The sequence below is a fragment of the Arachis duranensis genome, chromosome 9 (assembly GCF_000817695.3).
Source record: "Arachis duranensis cultivar V14167 chromosome 9, aradu.V14167.gnm2.J7QH, whole genome shotgun sequence".
Taxonomy (NCBI): domain Eukaryota; kingdom Viridiplantae; phylum Streptophyta; class Magnoliopsida; order Fabales; family Fabaceae; genus Arachis; species Arachis duranensis.
Window position 1 is genome coordinate 109783115 of NC_029780.3, and position 17087 is coordinate 109800201.

At 32.8% G+C, this 17087-nt stretch overlaps 1 protein-coding gene and 1 non-coding gene across 2 annotated transcripts; both read left to right on the top strand.

Annotated features, from left to right (window-relative positions):
* Nucleotides 1–7791: 7791 nt before the first annotated feature.
* Nucleotides 7792–9294, top strand: LOC107467059 (cysteine and histidine-rich domain-containing protein RAR1). The gene is made up of 5 exons (XM_016086087.3): nucleotides 7792–7866; nucleotides 7970–8052; nucleotides 8510–8661; nucleotides 8755–8996; nucleotides 9100–9294. The coding sequence occupies exons 2-5, from the start codon at nucleotides 7988–7990 to the stop codon at nucleotides 9193–9195; spliced, it is 555 nt and encodes a 184-aa protein (XP_015941573.2). The 5' UTR covers nucleotides 7792–7866; nucleotides 7970–7987; the 3' UTR covers nucleotides 9196–9294.
* A 689-nt stretch (nucleotides 9295–9983) lies between these two features.
* Nucleotides 9984–10055, top strand: TRNAD-GUC (transfer RNA aspartic acid (anticodon GUC)). The gene has a single exon. It is a non-coding gene; the product is annotated as a tRNA-Asp (tRNA).
* The last annotated feature ends 7032 nt before the right edge of the window (nucleotides 10056–17087 follow it).

Here is a 17087-nt window from a genome sequence, read left to right on the forward strand (position 1 = left end):
ACTTATTTACTGCTTGCTTTCTGATTCTCTAAATTACTGTTTAATGCTTTTGAACACTCAAACACTATTTTATGCTTGTCTAACTAAGCCAATCACTCAATCATTATTGCTTGATCCATCAATCCTCGTGGGATCAACCCTCACTCACATGAGGTATTACTTGGTATAGTTTAGGTTTCACGTATTTAATATATAATGTTCTGTGAAAACTTAGGCTAGATGGCCATAGGATAGGTTGGATGCATGATTGTGCTTAATGCTTAGTAAACCTTATGAAGGATGTTGAATGAGTATGAGAATGGAATGATGGCTGTTGCTTGTGGTTGATGATGATGTAGTGAAGATTTATGAATATGAAATTATTACTGTTGTTTCATTGATATATCATGTTATTTTGGATATGGATTGTTGGGTTTGAGTAGTTGAATGATGTGTTGTATGTTGTGGAAAGAATGAGGATGTAGAGAAGGTAATTTGAATTGTTTAATGTTGTGTAGAACCTTAGAGTTGTGGATGAAAATTTTGTTTTGGTGAAAATTGAGGTTTGAGGGTTTTTGTGTAAAGCTGGTTTTTGGCCAAACTTCGGTGAGCCATAACTTGGCTTCCAGACCTCCGAATGATTTCAAAATTATTTTATATGAAATTCGGTCTGTGAAGTTTATGCTGTTCGAAGAACGAAAGAAAAATCATTTAAAATGAAAAAGTTATGCGCGTCGAAAGTATATGGTTCAAAATTGAAATTATGCAGCTTTTTAGACTTAGTTAAAATTTTTGACAAAACGTACGCCCACGCGTACGCGTGACTTGGGATTTTTGCGTACGCGAACCTCGTTTACGCAACCATGCGTTTCTATTTCATACACATTCGTATGCGTAAAGGGAGCTGCGTATGCGAAATGGGCCAAAATGTACGCCCACTCGTACGCGTGGCCCACGCGTACCCGTGACCCGTCTGCGTACGCGAGATGGGGTAAGTGTACGCGTGATCCCTGTTTTCAGCAAATGAGTTTTTGTGTTTTAAAGCTTAATTTTGGATCCTCTAAACCTCTATTTTCATTCCTTCGACCCTAGAATTTGTTAGTAAGCCTAGTAATGAGATGAAGCTGGGAATATGTGGTACCTTGGAGATGAAGAAAATTTGTGAAATGATGATTTAGGTATGAGAAGAAAGAGTGCACACACACATATATATTTGAAATATGAAACTGGCTAAAGAAAAGAATGAATGTTGCATCTGAGTACTCTTTCTCGAAAGTGTGACCCCAGGAGATGGTAGAAGGTGAAGATCCCCTTCTTTGTTCTTCCTGGTATTGTAAAATTGCCCCAGCAAGATGGTGGAAGGTTAGGATCCCCTCCTTTGTTCCCATGGGCATATAAGAACATACCTCCTGGGTAGATGCAAGGGTTATGGTCTCGCCCCACTTGCTCCAGGTTGGTTAGTACAAAGGTTCCCCGGGTAGACGCAGGGTTGTAGTTTCGCCCCACTTGCTCTGAGTTATGATGTGTTACGTGTAAAAATGCAATTATATGATGAATAAGTGATGTTATGGCCATATTTATGACTATGAAATGTTAATGAATGAATGTGAAATGATTATCTGAGATACAAGTTTCTCTGGGTAAAGTACCGTGGCTTGCCACCACGTGTTCTAGGTTGAGACTCAATACTCTATTGACCCTATGACATAAGTGTGATCGGACATTTATAAATTTCTGGGGATGTGACCCCCATTGAGAAATTTTATATATCTGAGAAAAAGTTATGTGTTCATACCCTGGACCGAGCTATACGGTCCGGGTTGGACGAAGACAAAAAGACCGACCTCTTATAAGGTTGGCCGTTACCAACCTCTTTCCAAAGAGATCGGTCAAACCGCCTTAGAGGCCCAAGCAGGCCCAAAGTAGAGGATCACAGCCCACCTGAAGGTGGCTGGCCAAAAGATAGGTGATCTTACACATAAAAGATAAGATAAGATAACAAACTTATCTCGAGGAAGGTCACTTGACACTACTATAAATATACTGGAGCACCCAGGTATAACTCATACTCTAATTCTACAAAAAAAAACCTGCCTAAAGCCCGTACTGACTTAAGCATCAGAGTCTCTTGAATGTACCACTACCCTCTAGTGACCGAGGACCAGCAGCATCTCCTACGTCGACGAGTCGGACGCGGCAGCCCAGCCCAAATTTGAAGATCTCATTCGAGATTGACCTCTCTGTTTTAGGTAACCCTCGGAACACTATGCATAGACTCTTGGGGATGCGCGTCGGGGGACAATCCAGGGTTTAGCAGTTGGACTTGTCGGGTTGGCTTGATAATCGACAGATGAGACTGATTAGCCATAGGACTTGCATACATCATATGCATATTGTTTAAATTGCTTGCTTGTGAATTATTTGGGATTGCCGATGTGATTATAATCTGCTATTTGCTATAGATGTTATTTGTATTACCTGTGAATTACTTGTATTTGTCTTGTTTTCTTGTTTGTCTATGCGAATTCATCGAAGATGGGAGAACGGAGGAAATGTGGAAAAGTTTAGAGTCCAAGATAAATTTAGTTAGGCCTAAAAACCCTTAGAAGACCACCCATTTATGGTTTCTGTTTAGTTCTTTAAGCTTTATATCTGAGTGTCGGCATTCTAGGATTGCCTCTGGCATTCGCAGGACCTTATATCTTATGTGTGTGGCACCTTTACCATGCTGAGAACCCCCAGTTCTCATTCTATACGTATATTGTGGTTTTCAGATGCAGGTCGAGAGGCATCAACTCACTAGGCGTCTGGAGTTCTGCAGCGAAGTACATTTTGGGACTTTATTTGATGTATACTTTATATATAGTCATATGTATATAACTCTCTGAACAACTTGTTTTGTTTTTCACCTCTTAAAGGTTTAAGGATAACTAGGGTTTTATTTATGTATTTTGGACCTTGGGGTATGTATATATGTATGTAAATATTCTCTGGCTAGCCTTAGTTTTGCAAGATGAGTTAGAAGCTTTCCTGAGAGTTGCGCTTTTAATTCTGCGATTTTGTTTTACCTATCTTTCAAGGCTCCTAATATACTACGTTCTTTCAATTATCATACGCATATATATTTTATTTTAGAGGTCGTAGCACCTCGCCACCTTTGTTTTACATCATAGGTGTAAAGCTCTGTATGGTAGGGTGTTACACTTTCAAACTCTAAAAAATAGATTGATGAAATTATAGGACAACTAGAAGAAATAAGGACATCAGGTTTAATGGGAGGTCCTGAAATCATGGAACTTGAGCAAAAATTAGAGAGGGCCTACTTGAATGAAGAGCTTTATTGGAAGGATAAATCTATAATTAAATGGCTAAACAAAGGAGACAAAAACACTAGCTTCTACCATTAAAAATTTAAGGCTAGATCTAGGATGAACAAGATTTGGAGACTCAAGACTGAGAATGGAGAGTGGGCTACTTCTAATGCAGTCATCGCAAGGGTGGCAGAGGAGTATTTCAAAGGCATCTTTACTTCCACTAAACAGGCAGACCCTTGGCCTTTTTTCTTAGACTATGAGCTTAAGACTACAGCTAGCATGAACCGTAGGCTACAACGTCTGGTCTCTTTTGAGGAAGTAAAGAAAGCTACCTTTAGTGTACACCCGCAAAGTGCTCCAGGGTAAGATGGGATAAGAGTTAATTCTTCAAATTTTACTGGGATACTGTGGGCGAGGATGTATTCAAGGTAGTTAGAGGTTTCTTTCAAGGAGGGCACATTTTAAGGAGTTTCAACCACACTAATATCTACCTCAATCCTAAGATTCCTGATGCATGTGACATGTCCCAGGTACGACCCATTAGTTTATCCTCTGTATTCTACAAAATCATCTCTAAGATACTGGTTCATAGATTAAAATGGTGTATGAATAAACTTATTAGCCCTAATCAGAGCGTATTCCTAAAGGAGAGACTCATTTCAGATAATATCCTGATAGCACATGAGTGTATGCACTACCTCAAGCAGAAAAAAAGAGGTTTAGAGTATGAGATAACCCTTAAACATGACATGAGTAAAGCATATGACAGGATTGAGTGGTAGTTTTTATGGTTTATCATGAAGAAGATGGGATTTGATTCTAAGTGGATAGGTTGGATTCATGAATTGGTAACGACGATTCTTACTCTGTGGTTATGGAAGGCCAACCATACGATTTTTTTAAACCAAATAGAGGCATCCATCAGGGTGACCCTCTATCTCCTTTTCTTTTTCTATTTTGTGCAGAAGGCCTCTCCTTCTTGCTACACAAAGCATAGCAAAATTGGCACATTCAAGGGATCCAGATTATAAGAAGATGTCCTAAGATTAATTATTTACTTTTTGCAGATGATTCTATATTATTCTATAAGGCATCAGAAGACAATTATGGGAGGATCTTAGATTTATTAGGGGACTTTGAAAGCTTCAATGGCCAAAAAGTTAACCTTGATAAATCTGCAATCTTCTTCAGCAATAACACTCCTCATGATATACGCGCATCACTTGCTATTACCATGAATATTTCACACATTGGAGCTCAAGACAAATATTTGGGACTGCCTTCTTTAGTAAATAAATCGAAAAAGGCCACCATTTCTACTGTCAAAGAAAAAGGTTATCAAAAAGGTTCAAGGCTGGAAACGATGTCTTTTATCTAATGGAGGAAGACAAGTATTGGTAAAGGCGGTAGGAGAAGTAATCCTGATATATATCGTGTCTTGTTTCAAACTTCCAGATAACCTAATCAAGGAAATCCATGGCATTCTTAATCAATTCTGGTGGGGTCAACAAGTTGCAGAACGTTGTATGGTTTAGATTAGTTGGGATACATTGACAAGGGCTAAGAAAGAAGGAGAGTTTGGCTTTAAAGACATACATGCACAAAATTTAGCTCTCCTAGGTAAATAATGTTGGAGAATTGCCACTAATTCTAATTTTTTATTATCTAGAATCTTAAAAAATAAAAATATTTCAGATATAATTCTATTCTAGATGCGGAGTTAGGATCCCTACCTTCTTGGGGATGGAGGACTATCCTTACAAGTAGAAATATCGTTGAAAATGGGTTAAACTGGAGAGTTGGCTCTGGAACAGCAATCCAAATCTTTAGAGATCCATGGCTCCTACCTCCGTATCTATTCTCAATACCAGCTCTTACAAGTCAATCCCAAACTAGACATTCAATCTTCTTAGTTCGTGATCTGTTCTCTACACATAAGCAATGGAATCAGTCCCTAATTAATTCAATATTCTCAAGATGTTGCCCAGAGAATTCTATCTACAGTACTAGAAAAAGAGGAGGATGAAATTCAATGAAAATTCAACAGATCCAAGATATATGATGTAGCTTCAGGATATAGAGTTGCTTACCATTTCTACCATGTTTCTCTAGAATTTTGTCGAAATATCATGCAACAACCGAAAATCTGGAATTTTTTTGGGGTCTGACAGCACCACACAAGATTCAGGTATTCGGGTGGAAGTCCCTCCATGAAAACTCCCTGTCATGCAGCTCATAAATCAACAATTCTCAAGTATTTCACCAACTTGTCCCATTTGCAATGCTGAACCAGAATCCTTGTTACATTGCATCTTCAACTGTCCAAATGCTTCAGAAACTTGGAGCAAGAGTCCAATAACGCACCTGACCCCAAATCCGAACTTCATCTCCTTTTTTAATTGGTGGAGACTCCAACTTGTTACCCCCAGGTTACCGATCTGTGAGTAAGAACTCGGCCCGTTTTGCTTTTATTATTGCCTGGCATTTATGGAAAGAAATGTGTAACAGGGTGTTCGAACGCTAATCTATGAATCTTGAATAATTTCTGGTAATTGCTACCAAACAAAATCAGAAACTTGTAAACTTACCACTGAAACCCCAATTTAATTCCAACTTTGCTTTCTTCTAAGTTTCATTCTTTTTACTGTGCTTTACTAATGTCTAAGTGAAGGATGAGAGAACTCCACTTTCTTTTGTGTAGTTCTGAATTTTAGATAAAATATTTTCTTTCATTTGAAATAAAATAACCTACTGTCTTTGAGAAAAAAAATGTAAAGAATATTCTAAAATCATTTACTTAGATGTATGCATTTGCCGAAAATTATATGTTTATGAATTTTGATCAAAAGTTTTTTTTTGTTTTTGTATATTAACGGGCCCAAGGTCCAAATTGTCCAAACTGGAAGCTGTAAGATTCCCATCTCTTTGTCCTCCCTCTAGCCCTTAAAGAAAAAAAAAGAGGCCCAACCCGTTTGAGATTATGTAGAGCTGTGTTAAAAAAAAATTGAAAATACTAGATTAGGTAATGCTACTGCTAGTTGAAAATTGAAAAGTGAAAAAAGATCTTGTTTGTGTCGGATTCCACTTCATTCCTGAAGCTGAAAGTGAGAGTTCTCGAAATTCTTTTGATAGATACCAACACAGATTTGTGAGTGCTTTAGCTTTTGAGTGTTTGAGGGATGGCGCAGACCGGCAAAGTTCGCTGCCAGAGGATTGGTTGTGATGCCATCTTCTCCGACGACGATAATCCCGACGGTTCCTGTCGATATCATGATTCTGTTTGTTCTCTCTCTCTCTCTCTCTCTCTCTCTCTCTCTCTCAATTACATGATCAAGTTTCATCCTTTATCACTTTATTATTCATGTTCCCCCTTTTCCCATTGACCCTTTTGACTTCAATCCTTAACTTTCTTTTGTATGCAATGCCTTCCAAATTTAGGTAGCTCTTTGCACTCTTCACCCACTTGTTATGTTTCAATCTGTTGCTACTGTGTTTAGATTGATGGTTTTGGTTTGTTGAAACTGTGGCTAACATTTGGAGGCTCTTGTAATGTGTTAGTTAAGCTTGAGGAGTTGAGTGTCCTTTTTTCCGGGCATTGAATTATGAGCACTGTTAGTAATTTGTCCCAGGATCCACGGGATCATAAAATGTTGTAAAAGCTGCTCCCTTTCATAGAAATTATGTGATTGAATCGTTTCAGCTGCTGTGATTCAACATACTGTGTCTTCTAGTTCTTTCATTCAAAAGCTCAAATGTAAAGGGGCCTTGGCAATTAAGGTTTACAATATAGGAAGTTTTTATTGGAAAAGATAAAATGTCCAGGTTTTCGATTCATTTAGTGCATATTGTTGGGCCAAGAATTTAGGATATTTCCGAACTTCCGAAGTTCCAATTATCATTTACCCGGGAGGTGTTTAGAACCAGAGTTATGGTAGGTTTTTCCATCCTTGATATAATGGGTGAAAATCCTATCTTTCGATTTTATTGATGATCTTGTAGCTTGGTTCTATGATTTCTTTGGTGATCCTATGCCCATGAAAGGAAAGCTGCTGTAGCCACTTGCATATGAAAGTTAGCCTTGATATGCAGTATATACACCTACTGGCATAGACAATTATGTGTATATAGTCAACAATATGAATTGAAGAATATGCAGCTCTTGCAGAAAACTCTTCTTCTATTGTCTTAAAAGTGGTTCTAAGATTGTTGTAGCTGTCAGAAACTTGAATAGAGGTCATTGCTATTATTTTGCTTGAATTCGAAATTTATGTTTTGTCTTGTATATTTAAAATAAAACCAATACCGCGTCCAACTATTTAACCTGGGGAAAAAATGTAAGTGTTGGTCTTTGGACCCTCAATTTTTTTTCTTCCCTTTTTGTGTGTACATCATTGTTTGATGAGCTTTGATAATATAACTCACCCATGAACTAAGTGAAACTTTATATCCACTGTAATATCATGTGTTGATATCATTATGACAGTTATTTTTTATGATATTTTACCAATTCACTTTCCATTTGGCATGTTTGGGACTTGCGCTTATTGACGGGCAAACTTCATTTCTTCAGGGAGTAAGTCACCGCCTTTTAATTTATTTATTCATGGCACTTTCTAGCTTTTTTAATAACTATTTATCAGTTCTGCAATTGATTATGCTTCCATTTTGTTTTCCAGCCAATCTTTCATGATGGGATGAAAGAATGGAGCTGTTGCAAGAAAAGAAGTCATGATTTCAGCTTGTTTTTGGAAATTCCAGGGTGAGTTATTGTCTCTGCTCTTTTTCTCTAGTCAACTATGTCTGAATATATAAAGATTTGAACTGCAGTCAACTAGTCAGTTTACAAGAGTTTGCCATATTTGAGTTAAAATATGATAATGTTATTGGGTGATCTAATGTTGCTTGATGATTCTTTGCAATAGATAATATAGACTTCGTTTACCACTTCTTCATGTGTTGATTTCCTTTATGAAATTACATGTATTTGATATGCTTTTTGTGTTAAATTTATGTCCGCCGGATTATAATATCTTGCATTCTGGAATGAGAATAAACCAGAAGTTCCAGATAAGTTTTCAAGGATGCTAGTGAAGAAATAGATTGTTTTGCTATTATCAACATCGATGGAATAAGAGAAAATAATAACTTTCTTTTTAAAAAAAAAATTGAAAATCCCCTGAATTTGTTGATTAATTTTTTTTCCCATATTAATCAAGATGTAAGACCGGAAAACATACATCTGAAAAGCAAGTGATTGCACCGGTTAAGAAGGCTACTGTGGCTGCTCCAACTGCAGCTCCTTCAACCAATGCATCGGCAAAGGACTCTTGTTCTAGGTGTCGGCAGGGATTCTTTTGCTCAGATCATGGTACTCTCAATTCTCTGCTCATGGCAGTGTCTTAAGCAATCCCTATATCATGTTTGCTATCCTACATTTTTACTTGTCTTTCTCCTGTTTTAGGTTCACAAGTCAAACCTGTAAATACTGATGGAGATAACCCTGGAAGTGTTGCCGGACATGCCTGCGCTGAGACCAATTCAAGTGTTCAGGATCCAAAGGATCCTAAGAAGATAGTCGATATAAACGAGCCCCAAGTGTGTAAAAATAAAGGGTGTGGCCAAACTTTCAAGGAGAAGGATAATCATGAGACTGCTTGCAGCTACCATCCTGGCCCCGCGGTGTTTCACGACCGGATGAGAGGGGTGGGTATTGAATATTCCATATTCTAAATTTCTAATGCTTGTAGTTGTGATGAGTTTCTTAAAATAACACTACTAACTTTTTTGTGTGTCATTGTTTTTGCAGTGGAAGTGCTGTGACATTCACGTGAAAGAATTTGATGAGTTTATGAGTATTCCTCCATGCACAAAGGGATGGCATAATGCTGACCCTGATCAATGAAGACTCCAACCACCCACAATATTGGGATTTTATCAGTCTCATTCAATTTTCTTTACAAGCTGTGATTGAAATTTGAAACAATCAATCTTCCCCCAAAAAAAAAAAAAAAAAAAAAATCCCATTACTCCCTCTCAAGTAGTGAACCTTGGTGGTTTCAGTTCGTAAGAAGCCACAACATAAGACTGAGATAACTGTAACGTTTAGATATGGATTTGTTGTCAATTGTTCCTTGAATGTCACAATGTGCTTCTGCATTTCTATTTTGGACCTAATCTAATATTGAAATACTTTAAACTTTGGTTTTCTTGTGACTGAGGGTGTAAATTAAATAAAATTTTCACTGTTCTCTGATCAAATACAGATTGAGATAAATACTTAACACGTGTAATAGTAAAATCATTAATATATCAACATTTTAACAAATAAAAAAAATCAAACGAAACTTCAAAATAATGTGGAATTGGCCCATAATTCAGTTATGACTAATGTAAATCTCAAAAAAGCACATAACATGGAGTGGTCAACAAAATTGTTCATGAAGGCAAAATGCACTCTACCTTCTCCAACAAAATATGTAGAGCCTCCAGATTTTGGCAAATCATATTCTTGAAAGGGGGTTTCGGCAAGATAAAGTGTCATTCATCTAACTCTACATAGCCATATAGTATATTGAGCATGTGAAGAACTCAAACTTTCTTCTCAAAGCTTAATAATGACTTTTGTCCTTTCAAAACCATTTTATTCTAATTTTATGAAATAATTTGTATAATAACCGTACGATCACTGAAGTCGTTGTAGTATAGTGGTGAGTATTCCCGCCTGTCACGCGGGTGACCCGGGTTCGATCCCCGGCAACGGCGTATGCTTTTTATGGTTTTACCCTTAAGTACGGGAATGGTGGAAACTTCTCATACCCAAAAGTAATGGGTCTTTTATGCTAAAAGCCACCGACTTTCAGGGCCCAACCAAGTAAAATTAAATAAAAGGACCACCCTACAAGATAATACAAATATTTATATTAATTATAGAAAGAAAACAAAAAAAACAAAAAATTGAAATTTTGAATTTTACTATAACATATTGATCAACTATTTTCATAAAAGAAAAAATTATATACACATAAATAGTCATTTTGAGAAACTCACTAATATAGTATATTTTAATAAATATTATATTAAAAATATTTTAGAGAACATATTATAAATAGATTTTAAATTTATTTTTTAAAAAAAGATATAAGTTATTTATATTAGAGTTATATAAAATTATTTTTTTTAATTTTTCTATTTGTATTAATAGTTATATTTTGTCTTTTCTTTCAATTTTTTTGTTTGTAAATAATTAAAAAAATAAATGAATGAAAATAGAAAACATGTAAAAATATTATATTAAATTTAAAAAATTTTTGACAATTAATATGAGAGATTAAGAAATAAAAAGTAGTTAGAGTCTTAATATGTATAAGTTGTAGAATTTGAATATTTATAACTGAACTTTTTTATAATTATTATTATTATGATATTTTTAATATATGTTTATTGCATTTAATTAGTACTTGATGTTTCAATTGAATAATAATAGATAAGAGTTTTTTGTTTTAATTTTTTAAAAATATTTTACTAAATAGTGATTGATTGATTTTTATCTTTTGTCAAGTAATTAAAATTACTGATATAGCATCATTAATAACTTAAACTCATTGTGGAGAGAGTTGGTATCAATTTTTATATATTATAAATAGATGTTTTAAAACAAAAGTAATTTAATGGGATAACAATACTTGGATGTGAACTTTTATATTAACAATATATGAAAATCAAATGTTAAGAGAGTATTAAAATTTTAAAGTAATTATTGGATATAAAATGTTGAAATATTAATAATATTACTGCACGTAATTTTTGGTGAGTATATTATGACATGTATCCGAATATAATTATTATCCTATACTTTATCTAAGTTGGAATTCGTTTGACTTGGATCTACTTAGTTGCACATAACCCAAAATATACACGGTTGGCATGGGAAATAGTGCTTAAGAAAATGCGATTAAGATCTCCATATAAATGTTCTCACAACATACAGTGTTAGCCTATAGATAAAATAGTAGTAAGTAGTTTGTATAATGGTGTGCTCTATGGGCCCCTAATGTATTATTTAATATGTGGGCATCATCGAAAGTATCATATCTAGTTTCACGTCAAACTATGATTAATATTGTTACTATTGTTTATAAAATAAGGTTTAATTATTTTATTAGTCTCTATAGTTTCGCAAAATTTTTAATTAGGTTTATATATATATTTTTTAATTGGTCTCCTCACCGATTTTTTTTTTAATTGAATTTTTATATTTTTTTTATTTGAGTCCTTGCACCAATTTTTTTAGTTGAGTCTTTATATAATTAAGCTAATTATTACTAAAAGAGACCTAATTAAAAAAATTGATACAAAAATTCAATTAAAAAAATATAAAAACTTAATTAAAAATTTCACAAAACTATAAAAACTAACAGAATAATTAAATTATAAAATAAAAAATATATGAAGAGGGTGATGATATGCATGCTGGGGAATGGAGAAAGGGATATGGGCTCACGGGTCCTATGTTGGGTACAATCAATTATCAATCACTTCTTCAACTACATCTGCGACCTTTATAAGCTAAAAATAAACCATCAATATCATAACAAAAGCTCTGTGAGATACGTAATCTTGGGAACTTTATTTACTATTTATATGCTTTTCTAACTGCGAACGAAACAACACTATTTGCTTTCTTCAGAAACTGTGAAATAACTGATCTTCCAATACTATTTGCTTTCCACATCCACAGTATAGTGCCATCTTTTTACTTTATTGCTTCTTATTTTGACTCTTTTCTTCAACTCTTCATTTTTATGGTTTACTATATATTTTTATTCATGTGTTGTTATTTTTTACTAAAGTTTTTAGATATAAAAAAAATAGTGTAACACACTGTTATTGAATTTTATAATATTTTTTAAAATTTTGAGACGAAACAATACTTCTTGCATATTGACAATACACTCTCTAAATTTTTAAAAATATCATAAAATTCAGTATATTATACTAAAATTTTATCAATATTTTAAAAAATAACCGGCTATTTTCTTCCCTTTCCCATGTGTAGTGTGTTAGGTTATTTTTTCTTGTTAAAAAATTTTCTAAAAAGCATACATTAGCACAAAGACCTCTCATATTAAGGTAATAGATTCTACAAAGCACGGATTCTCTCGTGGTGTCGGCGTATCCGTGTCGGATACGAATTTGACGCCGACACACAGTGGATACTTCAAACGAGCGTATCGACGGCGTGTCTTTTTGCGGTGCATAATTTTGGTGGAGCGGTCACGAATTCGAACGAATTCGACCCGATTCAGATGTTCATTAGACGGATTTTTCTCCTGAGCTGCAAATCTTCAATTGATTTTGTGATTTTATGGCCCGATTAACCAAATTTTCTTTCTAATTTTAAAATATTCTGTTAGCGAGATGGCAAGAGTAGATTAAAATTTTTTATTTTTTTAATAATTGCATAATTTTAAGACCTTTTTATACAATTATATTTACTCTTATATTTACAATACAATATTTTATTAATTTAATATATTATTTAAATTTTAATTCACAACATATACTAAACGTGTCATATCCAATGTTTTATAAAAAAAATGTGTCGGCGTATCCGTGTCGTGTGCTTCCTATAATAGATTAAAACAAATCCCAATATATTCCAAAATTGAAATGTTTACCAATTTGGAAATGGTAGTGACATACACCAAATTGAATCGAATTTGTGCAAGTTCAATCCTAATTTATGAAAATTGAGATTGACTTGTATTTCCGTGTATAAATAGTCAAGCCTAATTTTATAGCTTAAATTTAATGCATTAAAAAAAATATTTTCATATGAAAACAATAATAAATTTTTTATGGTAGTATTCACCTAAAAAGTTTATGCTCTCTTTTAATTTAGATATAAATTAAGTCTCTTAAGATATATACGTTAAGCTGTTTGTTAATTATTACTTATAAATTTACGTATATTTGTAATAATATAATAAATTAAAATTATGAAATAAATAATATATACATGATCAAATCAATGAGTTAAGTTGTTCAAATTTAAATTCAAATTCTATTCAATTCAATCATCAAAGAGTTATAACTTATAAACTCGAGTTGTTAAATTGTTAAGAAATCGAACTATTTATAAATATTTTTCTTAAAAGTGTTAAATAGCATTTATTTATACAAGCTTTAGTGCTTAATTAACATTGATTTATGCAACCTTGAGTGTTTAACACGTTACTATATATCTGTAGTAACCCTTAAAATTATTATTGACTTATAAATGCTTACTTTTTTTGGTTATGAACAATAAACATTTATTTGACATAATAATGTATAAATGGTAACATTAATATACGCAAGTGGATGGTACAGTAACTTTTCTTAAATAAGCCCCTCAAATCAATTCATTGAATCAATAAAATTTACTTAAATATTTATGAAATATTCTATTATACAGATTAAAATTATATAAAAAAATATTTTTTTATAATTATTTTTAATTATTTAAAATATGAGTTCTATATTTTTTAATTTCTCTTTCATTTCATAACAAAAATTCTATAAATTTAAATTTTTATCGTATAATTCATCAATATTTATTTATATGATCTATCTTAAGAAAGAAATTATCGATTTCAAATTAATAATTCTTTTAATGTATATTAGTAATTGTATAGGATTTTTGAAAGGATATTTGTCAACTATAAATCAGAGAGCCACAAGTCAGAGAGAAAATGATCAGAGGTTTATCTATGGATGTAAAGAATGATAGAACAGTCCGATTCTGGGAGGATATCTTATTATCTAATAGTTTTTTGAAAGAGTTGTTTCCAAGACTTTTTTCGGTCTCAAATCTTAAAGGATCTGTTATAGAGAAGTGCGGGTTTTGGGATGGATTAGAGTGGATTTAGAGTTTTCAATGGAGGAGAGAGCTATTTCAATGGGAGTTGGAACTTGTAAACCAAACAACTGAGTGAGAGGATAGAGTGGTCTGAAAATTTGATAGATCTGGACATCTGGTATTTATTCGACTAACTCGTTTGTGCAAGTGTTGCAGGAGACAGTTCTTTCAAAGGAAATTACAAGCTATAGTTTCACTAGTGCTATTTGGAGGGGTCTCGTTCCTCCAAGGATTGCATTGTTCTCTTGGTTTGTGTTGGTGGAGGTGAACACGAAAGAAAGACTGTGTAGATAAGGTGTGCTCAACCAAAATGATAGTTAGTGTGTATTATGTTGTAAGTCTGTGGAGTTTGTTTTTCATCTATTTGTTGGTTGCGAGATTATTTGGCAGGTGTGATGTGCTTGACTGTTCGCTCTTGGAATAACGTGGACCATGCCAGGTACATTAAAGGAACACTTCGAAAGTTGGACGAATATCGCAACAAGAAAGGATGCGAGGAAGAAGTGGTTGGTTGACTTATTTGCTGTTATCTGGACAATTTAGCTAGAGCAGAATGAGAGAATCTTCAGAAATTAAGGCTCAAACGTGGTGAACATCATTAGCAGGTCTTTTACGTTATCCGATGAATTGTATGGTGGTGAACCATTATGCCGAAGATAATTATGGGTGATTTATGTTTCGAGTAGTCAGTTAATTTTTCTTGTTTCTATGCTCCAGCTTGTTGTGTTGAACTTTTTACTTAAAAAAAAAAGGATAATTGTATATATAAAATAAGAAATTTTAGGTGATAACTTATTTTTGTAACTAAGTTCAACTAATTTGTTTTTCTTGTGTTTCATCTTATTTTTCTCTTTTTTTTCAACTAAAATTTCAACTTATCAATCCTTAAACTATTTGATCAATTTAGTTAAAATTAGTTACTAAAATAATTTCATCATATAACATCATCCATATAAAAGAACACACAAGCAATTTATAGTCTCTACCACTAACTCATTTCTAGAAGTTTTAAAAAAAAAAGGAGTAAAAAAATTGTATCGCACCGGTGGTTAAAGTCACTAATTTTATGAAGACGCTTCAAATTATTATCACTAAAAATGTAAAAAAGAACTACCTCTTCAGTGTGATAATAACTTTCTCTCGTGATATCATCGAAAATCATGTTTATTTTTAATTTCAGTAAACTGTGAAAAAATGAATTTGTTTTCTTGAAAAGTTCTGCTAAGAAATCGGTACAAATATTCATTTTAACAAATTTTTTTGTTATATCTCTCTTTCTTCGAGAAAATAAGGAGTGAGCGAGAATGTGTGTCAGAAATATTATATTCCTTCATTATTTATATACTACCATTTATTGATGAATAGTAATTTAGTTTTGCATTCTCTATTTTTTTTATCTAGCTATCATATATTTTTATGACATTATTCTTTTGTATATTAAAAAAAATTTGGTGTAATACTCAATTATTGGATTTTATGATATTTTTTAAAATTGTGGGAATAGTACAATATTTATATTGTACTATTCCCACAATTTTAAAAAACACCATAAAATTCAATAATTGAGTATTACACCAAAATTATACCAATATATAAAAAAGAGAAATGTTAGGGGTCAACAACTTTTGAGATTTATAATAATCAAATAGTTATTAATGAAGTTTTTAATACTGTGAGATTAATGTAAAATTTCATCCAATTGCTCACTCTTTTTCACTGGTTATATGCATGCTGACCATAATTTGATAAAATTGTTGGCCTCCTAAACTCTTCCTATAAAAAAAATGTGTCAAAATATACGTTATTTTTTTTTTAATTAAAAAAAAACTAGTTTCGTGGGACATAGTACAAGTGAAAACAGTAGTAAATCTAATTTCCTACTAGCTAGCATTCATTTACGGCAAGGAACAGGGAAATTTGAATTATTTTGGTGCATTGAAAGAGGATGAACTAAAAGCATGGCTTTTTCTTCTTAAAGATGGACCATGTTCCAATATTACGGTCGACCCTCAATACGCCAAATACGCATGCATAATACGACGCCGCTCAATTATTTTGTTCATACACTTCCTTGCTGTTCTTCAACATGCATCGCATGTATAAGATCGTAAAAATTCAGGTACAATGATGAATGAGAATTCTTAGATAACTTTATGAAATCAACTACACAAATAATTTAACTTCATGTATATCAAAATATTTAATAAATCTCAACTATAACTTTCACATAAAATTAACTATTATCCGTTTCAACCGTATAAGAGCAATGTTAGGGGTTAGCAATTTTTATGATTGTTAGCCATCAACTAGCCATCAATGATGATTTGATGGTGTGAGATTTGTGTGAGATTTCATCCAATGGCTCACCTTCCTCTGCTGGTTACATGCTGGCCAAAATTCAACAAAACTGCTGGTCCCTAGACTTTTCCACCATATAATATATATTCACATTTATGGGATCCACAAATAATGCACTTATTATTTCTACTTATTAAATCTTAATGGTAAACTAAATTAGGAGCATTATGAATGGATTTATTTCGGTTGTGATTTTAAAATTTACTATTGTACTACGTATTAATATATCATTGTTGTTAAAAGTAGCTCAGGAAGCTGCATGCAAATTAAATGCCATAGTTTTATTAGTAAGTTATCACCATGAAATGAAATTCGCTAGCAGATGTGTCCGAAATCCGAATCGCTCGAGTATTGTTTTTTTTTTTAATTAAATTTATATTTACAGCTCATCCGACATAATAGAGAAAAAGATAAATTATTAAAATGAAATCTGATATGATACAAAAAATAATCTTTAAAAATATGAATGATAAATAAATTTTTAAATAATTTAAAAATATAATAAAAATAATTAAAAAATATTATATTTTTTATAA

Excerpts from the sequence above, each read along its gene's own strand:
- LOC107467059 (XM_016086087.3), top strand. The coding sequence starts at position 7,988 with ATGAAAGAATGGAGCTGTTGCAAGAAAAGAAGTCATGATTTCAGCTTG. Across the intron at positions 8,662-8,754 it reads ATTCTTTTGCTCAGATCATG|GTTCACAAGTCAAACCTGTA; the intron begins GTACTCTCAATT and ends CTCCTGTTTTAG. Across the intron at positions 8,997-9,099 it reads TTCACGACCGGATGAGAGGG|TGGAAGTGCTGTGACATTCA; the intron begins GTGGGTATTGAA and ends TTGTTTTTGCAG.